Genomic DNA, 9675 nt, shown 5'->3' on the forward strand with positions numbered 1-9675 from the left:
GATCATTCCTACCAACTTTCAGTTCAATCGGCCCAGCAGAACTTGACTTTAAGTTTGAAATGTAAAATGTTAACGGACGACGGACGACGGACGACGACGGACGAAAACGGATAGCAATAGGTCACTTGAGCTAAAGCTCAGGTGACCTAAAAATTCTTTAAGACTCATTTCATAAGTCTTATATGAAATGGAAACTCATGCAAGATCCTATATATATCATACATATCCATCCTATCTTAATCTGATAATGAATATCAGTGGGTTTTAAAATTTAAATCAAAAGACCTCATATATTGTATTTATTCTAAATTCAAAGCTATATACTTTTGTAAAGCCCTATATATGAAATATAAAACTGACTTCTTGTACTCCTTGTTTGCTTTAAAAATATTCTTCAACATAAATGAAATATAATCAGTACTTAAGCAAAAGGACTGAAAAAAACCATGCCAGATCCTTTTTGGATTGAATAACTTAAAGAACCTCTTTAACTGGTAACTTTACATGTCAACAAAACAAAATGTGTATCAGACTTTAGAGTAATACTGCAGGCTATATGATATAAACGGACCATATTACATCCTTATTATAACCAACTCATTATATAATTATCATAAATATGGTGAGAGATTAAGCTTTACAAAGGGAGTGTTAAGATTTTTTGAATTTAGAATTTTGTAAATTCATTGATGTTTATACAAAATGAGAAACCATCAAGGCTTTCGTCAAACATGTTTTAGGATTTTTATGACGTAATTGTTTTGGACAGGGTACAAAACATTTTTATCTTTCTATCAACATACCTTACCCACATGTATGTGGCTTTATAGTCTTTTGTGTATAAACAGTCGAGCATAAACCCCGACTCGTACAGGGTACAGAAATCCTAGTGTCTTCGTAAAATCAGTAGTAAAACCTGTTCTATCACTAGCTACAGTTTTTTAATGGCAAATATTTTAATTCTTGATGTACCATATGTTTCGATATTCCAAGAAATAACAACAACTATTTAGTATTAACAGTGGGAATTATGAAAAGTTCTTTTTACACAACCAATAAGATTTTCTATGTGATGTTTCGATGATTAGTACGATATGTACACTGTCACCTTCATCAGACAAATGACCAGTGAAGCGTATGCACACAAAGGTGTACTATCGTACTAGTCATCGAAATGTCGCATAGAAAATCTTATTGGTTGTGGAAAAAGAACTTTTCATAATTCATACTTACCAATATGAAGAAAATGTTTAGAAAATTAACAGCGAGAAGTATAGATCTAGTGTCATAAACTTTCCTTAAAAATATTTTGGATATAAAATTAGAATTCTTAATTCAAAACCTGAAACTATTTTTATACGTGTCAAAGACAAATGATTTTTAAGCAGGTTGTCTTTAAAAGGTGGTCTTTTAAGGCAGGTTGTCTTTATAAGCAGGTTGTTTTATAAGGTGGTCTTTATAAGCAGGTTGTTTTTAAGCAGATTGTTGCCGTGTAAAAAGACCTGTTTTGTTTAACCACAATTGTTGTTACAGAAGGACAGTCTCTATAGACAGGTTTTATTTTTAGGCAAGGTGTCTCTTTAGACAGGTGTTCTTAATGGACAAATGGACTTCATGGATATGTGGTCTTTGAAATTAGTTTTACTCAGAGAATATATTTATCAAACTATTTCCCTCCTATACAATCAATACATTATACCGTAGTGTATGAGTTAAAAAAAATATGTCAAGTGTTTAAAATGACTGATGTTATCAGACAAAAGGTGAATTTTGTAGATTTTGTAGAAAAAGCTTGTCATAGTTCTCAACAGGTCAACTGTAACACATTTCACACTTTTATAAATGAAACCGGGTCAGGAGCAGCTTTTTTCATACGAGTAATCTGAAAGATTTTCTTCTACATTTTTAAGATCAATGTACCGCACTAGACTTTCAAATATTTACACAAACTTTGCGATGTTATTTGTGCACAGAAGATTTAATTGTTACATTAACAAAATTGCGTCAAGACACAAAAAGACTTGGATTAAAAACTGCCATGTAGCCTTATAAGGGGTCGTCATCAGAATATATATTAATGTTTTAACTAATATTGTACCATTTTTCTAATTTTTTAGAATGTAATTATAAATGTCAAGCTATTTAATTAAATGTTAACTTACAGGTATACAAAAATTAATTTCAAGCTTGTTTTATATATTTTGATAAATAAGACAATTTTTTGAGAAATTTAAAAAAAAAATCAAAAAAATAGCAATCTTTTAATAGTAAATGAAGACTGCTAAAAATGCAATGTTTTAACCACTAAATGTGAAGGTCTACAAATAGCATCATACCTGTGAAGCAGCAGGTCCTTCAGGATCAAGAACGTTGACAGAGATTTCCGTTCCATACTCCTTTCCTCCCTGAATTCCTAGCCCAAGACTTCCGTCCTCGCGTCTAGCAAGAAATATTCTCCGCACTGCTCCATTGACGGCAGGCTTGACAACTTTGGTGGTCTTCTTTGGTTCCACACTGCCATAGTTACCAGGACCCCACAAGAACACGTCCCCGTTTGTATCATCGACTGGTTTTAATGATTCCTCGTCATGATCGCTGTAAATTCCACTTGTAACACTGGTGCCATGTTGAGAATTGATATCTGTGTAATTCTTATAACTATTCGAATTTACCATGAACTTTTTTTCGCTTCCTCGTGAAACAATTTGAAATTTGCCAGAAGAGTCTTGCGCAATTACGCGTGGATTGTCTTCGAGCGCGTTTCCATGGGAGTAAATCCTTAAATAAGTTTCGTAATTAGCAAACTGAAGACTGCAGATCCTATGAAAATCCTCCTGCAGACTGCGTGGTATACGGGAACTCAACTCCACAAGCAGGAGAAGTTTTTCTGTTGTGTTGATCAATGGCTTGACCTGATGGCAAAGTGTTGCAACAGATTGTGTTTGCTTGAACTGATGCAAAATCTGCTTGAAACTGTCACATTCGTATTCTGACAGAAGATCGTGGGCAAGGTTTCGAAGAATGACTTCTCCACGTTGATCCGAAGAGTCCATCTTGGTGACAGGTTGCCGCGCTTTTCTGCGGGCCTTCTGTAGCGGCCCCCAAGTCCACTGGTTGTCGTAGGGCTTCCTCAACACCTGAAAATATTTAGTAGTCCGCACATGAATGCGAGATGGAGTATGCATTTTGACTTTTTTAATTCACTAAGAAGATATTGATTGGATCCCGGTTAAAAGTGCTCAGTTTCAATACTAATTACCCTGTGTAGTTGACACATGCAATCATGACCGTGGTCGATTTCACAGTCACCATGCCAATATCATGCATGCAATACACATGGGACCAAGCAGTTTCTGAATAATCATTAAGTTCAGACCTTCACATCACAAAAACACCTTCACTCAAAATCCAGCAGAATTTACCAAGCTCAAACATGAGCATGGAAAACGGGATGAAAATGTTCACTAAAACGAATTCAACGAAACACCATCATGGTACAAAATTGTACAAATTCAAGAAATCTTAGTTTACACTAAGCTACCTCAAGTTTGTGAGGTGTACATGTAAAAGCCCATTGCAAGGACCATATATAAGTATAGTCTGCGAGATATTCCTTTGTCAGCGTCGACCAACGTTAGTTTATCTGTTAACGCTCACAAGTACAACAAATGTGATAACAGTATCCGACGGTTCGTGCAATATATATAAGTGGCCTGCCTGTTATCCGAGTGTATATTGCATTAAATACTCGGAACCAATCAAATGTGTCGTGTTCATCAATGGTTGAGAAATTCAGCTCAATCCGGGTAGAAATCTCTACCCATTATGATGAGTGAACTGTGAAAGCGATGTATGAACACAATATTTTCATCACTCGTGCATGAAACCCTTATAATGTGACTCAGCTAATTTCCCTCCCTCGCCTTCATCCATTACTTATCACTCTGATCAAAATCACTTTGGAAACATTTAGCTAGGCTATTTAATTTGAAAAATAGTATTTTTTTAATTTTTAATTTTGAGGTAATGATTTCAAAATCACAATTTTCACACCCAAAATATATAAATAGCTGTAAAATGGAAATGAATCAGAATTGAGAAAAAATGTGATTTGTATTACGAAATTCATGATATATATTTTATATACCTGTATATCTACCTGCAGTGGTTTTCTGGTTCAAAGAACAACAAACATCAAAGAAACAAGTAACTCGCGGATTATTCAGCTTATTGTCTATATATTTTTTCCCAGTTGAATTTTTTTTGAATCAACAAAGATTTAAAACATGAATTTCCCGATTTGAATGTTGAACTAACTTTGTGATGAATAATGTGTAAAGGCAATATCTGTAAACCATTCGTTATTAGCTTATCTGTTTAATAAGTTAATCTGAAATAAGCATCCTCCATAGCTGCCATAGTTTACAATAATATTTCTAGTACGGCAATCTATTCATAAAAGTGTCTTTTCCTGGCATACAGCTTAGGGTCTATCTGAGGGACAATCGGGTAACAATCCTGAAGGTATACATTATGTGGAACTCTTTAGTCTGAACGTGTTAGTTTCTGAAATAAAGATAGACTAACAAGTTTTTTAGATTAACCAAACAAGGAAAGTCACTTAACCTTGCGGTATTAAAGCCATTCTGGTGTCTGTGGAGTATAACATACAGATAGATAGATAGCCAAGGTCGTGTAGTTCACCATCACAATTGTCCGAAAAGTTGCTCGTTTGTCCGTGTTTGTATTAACTGTACTTTGCATTAGGTTTCAATTAACGATAACGAGATATTTTATGTTACCTGCCCAAAGGGAACAAATGCTTGTACATGTATATCGAAATATTTCCAATCTACTCACCTGATTGGTTTATTTATTTTTATCTTAGTTAGCTTTATTATTTAATTGAAAACGAAATTGTAACAAGATCCTATCAACGGAAAATCAATACTTTTAGACACATGTATATCACATTATGATACGCTGTATCAGGAAATGAGCACTTTGTTTAAATTAAATGATTTGCATAAAGGCATTCAATAGCCATAATTTCCTATATTGGAACAAACGGACTGCAAGGGTATTCTAAGATATTCATAGGTTCTAAAAATAGAATCACATCAGCAGCCAATGAAATCAAGATTCATAGATTTATAACAACATACTTTGATAAATCTTTTGTAGCTAATTGGAAATTCAAACAAATAACTTAGCTCCTGAAGTGTGACATAACTATCTACAAATGGATTGCGAAATAGGACACAAAAAAGCATTATTAGACTATATAGGAAATCCGAACAAAAATGGATGTTAGCCCAAAGTGGTATTATTTCTTACCTGCTTCAAGCTTTTGTGTAGTAAAATATAGACATGAAATGCACAACTGGATAGACACCTTCAAGTCATTGTCAAGTGTTATTTAGTAACAATTACTATGATGTATATATAATCTAGGTATCCCATACACACGTGTCCGTGTTAAATCAGATAATAAGAATTGGTACAATACCATTATTCTAATTTAATCAAAGTCTTTTAATTCAAATCTCCAATGCTTAAACAAAAATAGGTTTTGAATTGTGATGTTCAGGCTAAGATAAGATTTCAGAGTTATTTTTAATTACTCATCCAAATATCTATACCAAAGAATTAACAAATAATTCACACACACACAGGTCAAGATCGGTGACGAATTGTTTTAAGCCTTGTTTACTTAACAAGATCAATTTTTCAGTCTATTTACAGAAGTATTTGTCTTTATGCACTTTTCCCCCGACCATAATATAGTCATATCCATACACACATACACTTTCAGACTGAATTTTAATTTAATTTTTTAATTAAATTTAGATCTTGGTTGGATTTTTTTGTAATTAAGCTAAGCAAGCATTACATACATAGTTTCCGGCCTTGTACACTTAATCAGATGCGCAATATCTTGTGCTATTTGATATTGTGACTGATATACCCACTGTCAAATCCACAAAGTATAATCTCACACCCATACACGTAATTATCTACAAGTATTAAATCTGAATTTGCACCATTGTTTAAGTCTCAACCTTCATAATTGATTTAAATAAAATGATGAGCAATAAGACCAATACAAAGTAACATTTTCAACATCATTTATTCTTTGACTTTTATGTAAAAAATATTGCCAGTGTTGATTTTTGTGACCAAAAAAATATACAAATTAACATTTTTCCACTTCACTGACAAGCATCATAATACTCCTTTAAAGATATATGGTAACTAGCTATAGGGTGATTTCAATTTAAAGATGTAGGGCACCTAAGGATCTCCCTTAAAGATGTATGTACATACAATTATCTCCCTCTAAAGAATGGTACATAGAGTGATCTCATTTCAAAGATATATTTGACCAAGAGTAATCTCTCTTTAAAGATTGTTACATAGTGATCTCCCTTTAAAGATGTTATGGATCTATAGATATCTCCTATCGAAAGATGTTTCAGACCTAATGTTATCTCCCTTTTTAAGATGAATGGGGCTTAGAGTTATCTCCCTTTACATATCATTAGTATTATCTAATAATAACGAAATAAATTCAGAAATGATCTCTTTTTAAAGATAATGTTACATAGAGTGATCTCCCATTGAAAGATGTTCCAGACTTAAAGTTATCTCCCTTTTTCAGATATTTTGGGCCTCAAGTTTTCTCCCTTTAAATATTATTAGTACAGCTCTATTATCTAATTTAATTAAGAAATTAATTCAGGGATCACTGAGTTGATTTAATACACAAATTCTTGTTTTTACAAATAAACATATAGCCCCTTATTTAAGGTGATCTATATGCTTGGTTTCATAGGCTTTTTTGAGTGGAACTGTTTTGATAAGTGATATGCATGATGGTGTCTAATTATGTGCATATGTAGCATACTTATACAACTGTTTGTTCTGAGACCTGCAAGTACATGCATTATTCTATTGACAAACACCATGCCCTGTAGCTTGGGATTTCCTCTGGGACATGTCAGTGAATCACAGGAAAAAACGTGTACAGTACACAACAGTACTCTGGTAGAGAAAATCAATTTTGCCATGAAATATTTATCTGTCAGGTGAAGAAGACATAAAACAGAGACTACCTTGGTTGTCATGGTGATGCATAAACAAAAAACACTTTGTTGTGTACCTGGAAAAACCAGGATGATATGCTTGTGTTAGTGTCAACATAAAGGACAGAATGTACATGGAATAAGACTATGCGACACACAGTATATGGCTATAAATTTGTATTTTTTTTACAATAATTTTTCTTTTTATAAAGGTTATCCAATTTTTTTTCAGGACCGAAATTGTCGAACCTCAAAAATGCAAATTTCAATCTTACAGCTGTCTCTGTCTCTGTCTCCCCCCCTCCAACAAGGGCCTTTTTTCACATTTTTCTTTAATGAAACAACCCCGCCACCACCACCACCTACCCACTATTTAATACCAATGGTACAAGATTATGAAGGACATCCTTTTACACAAACACAAGAACACAGCTCTGTTCCCGACTACCATTAGTGAAATCATTGTAGAGAGCTCTTACGTCAATTATGAGATTCTGGAAACACTTGATTAACCTAACAAAAGTCCCCAACGGTAAAACTAAAATCAATTATACATAGCTTCCCTGGGACATTATGTACACAGTACCAGTACACAAATTGATTATCACACCATTGACACAAACAGGCTGATAACACAAGTAGGCTGTTGACACTAATCGGATGCTGACACAAGCAAGCCATTGACAAAAGCAGGCTGCTAACACAACAATCTTGTTGACACAAATAGGATGTCAACATAAGTAGGATGCTGACACAAGACAAGCATGACTAATGTCCTGTTTTGTTGACTAATGTCCTGTTTTGTTGACTAATGTCCTGTTTTAGTCGAGACATCCTGACGTCAGTTAATTCAGTCCTCCGACAGTTTCCAGTTCTTGGAATATTTTAAGAGACGAGTCAGATAGGACTTTTCTTACCAGGCTCAGTTCCTATAATTGGGGTCCATATGTTGTCCCATTCCCAATAAGATCTAGTTTTTTCCCTCCTTAATTTGAACAGAATGAAATCCAAAAAAAAAGAAAACTAAATCTGGATGATTTAAGATACCATAATTTTTCTCCAAATTAAAGAGGGTGGTAATTCCTGAAATATTTGGGGAAAAAAAACAATAAAAAAAACACCCATGTGTCTTCTAAGACTCAGAAATCAATGGTGGAAGCAGACGTCAAAACAGATTAAAGTTCACCTTATTCCGCAAAGACATTGTATTCACCAGTTAAAAACTTACTTTATTCCACAAAGACATTGTATTCACCAGTTAAAAACTAACCTTATTCCACAAAGACATTGTATTCATCGGTTAAAAACGTACCTTATTCTACAAAGAACTGTCCAGTAGATAAAAATCAACCTTACTCCACAAAACATTTCTCAACATACTTAAATTCATCTTCTTAAATAACAAATTGTTGATTTTTTTTTGTTAAATTACCTTATTCCACAGAACCTTGAACATATTTCACCTGAACGTTCGGCTCCTCCCAACATCAAAGAAAGATCTAGGTCTCGCAAATTAACAAAACTCTTTCTGAAGAAGCATGCAGCAAATGAGGCATGCAATTACTTACATCACTAAAACAGCAAATCTTTGTGAACAAAGCCATGCCTGGGTCACTGGCTCTCTGGTCACTTGATCAATCTCTGACGACGGAGGCGAACCCATGCATTCTAACCCAGATCAGGGCTCGATGTTCATCACCATCAGTCAAATAGCCAAATCTTTCCACAGTACTATTAGACTTTGATTAATGAGGCATCAAATGGGGGGCTTTATTTAGCAGCTAATGAACTGTGAATGAGACGTGAGTGTTGAAAAGAGAATCTTACAAACCAATATTTCTTATCTATTAATCTGACTTGTATTCAGAAACTAAATATTTATTCCAAATTTTTCGAAAAACTTTTCATTTTGTTCCATGCAGTATATTAAGACATCAGAAATCTTCTATAATTACTACAAATAGGAATTGATATGTTCATTTAAACCCCCAAATGTGCCTCTTGTAAACACATCTCCCCCTTAAGACAAGTGAAATATATCCATCTCGTGCTACCAATTTGAACATTATGAGAAGTTAGAAAGTTAGTCATTTCTAGAGGCATAAGAACACTGCCTGTTAAGTTAGTAAAGAGATGGCTATCTTTGGGAACAATACAATCGGCTTTATCTCAGGTGAACTGAGTTACAACTCATACCTGTAAGCTATTTCAACAGGTCAAATGTCGCGAAGCATTTTAGCTGACAGGTCAAGTGCGACCACAAGACCTACAGCTCGAGGGCAATATACGTCTCTCTGCATGCTCTCGATGACAGTGCACAATTAAATGATTTGTAACGTGAGTCACAAATTTTAATCTCCTGTCACTTATAAACATCAGAACAATTCATCATCATCATACGACATGGAGATAATTCTTCATCACCAATCATCAGCTCTCCTCGTGCTCATTCTGTTATGTCAGAGCATAACCCCCAGCTTCCTCCTCATTGTATTAAACATTGGACCAACCAATGTATCATCTATGTATCAAATGAGACCACTACCTCCCACCCACCCCACTCTACCCCTCTAAACTGAGACCACTACCC

General features: G+C 34.3%; 1 protein-coding gene across 7 annotated transcripts in view; it reads right to left on the reverse strand.

The window, feature by feature from the left end:
- Positions 1–9675, reverse strand: part of LOC110457262 — a 39131-nt gene that overhangs the window by 11152 nt on the left and 18304 nt on the right. For 6 of the 7 annotated variants that reach the window (XM_021508459.1, XM_021508462.1, XM_021508460.1 and 3 more), the window contains one exon: positions 2337–3137. In XM_021508459.1, the coding sequence (XP_021364134.1) occupies positions 2337–3053 (717 nt within the window). In that variant the 5' untranslated portion in view covers positions 3054–3137. Of the gene's footprint in view, positions 1–2336; positions 3138–8653; positions 8809–9675 lie in introns of those variants that run through there. The other variant, XM_021508458.1, reaches the window with a different exon arrangement.

The sequence above is a fragment of the Mizuhopecten yessoensis genome, unplaced genomic scaffold, assembly GCF_002113885.1.
Source record: "Mizuhopecten yessoensis strain PY_sf001 unplaced genomic scaffold, ASM211388v2 scaffold9073, whole genome shotgun sequence".
Lineage (NCBI taxonomy): Eukaryota > Metazoa > Mollusca > Bivalvia > Pectinida > Pectinidae > Mizuhopecten > Mizuhopecten yessoensis.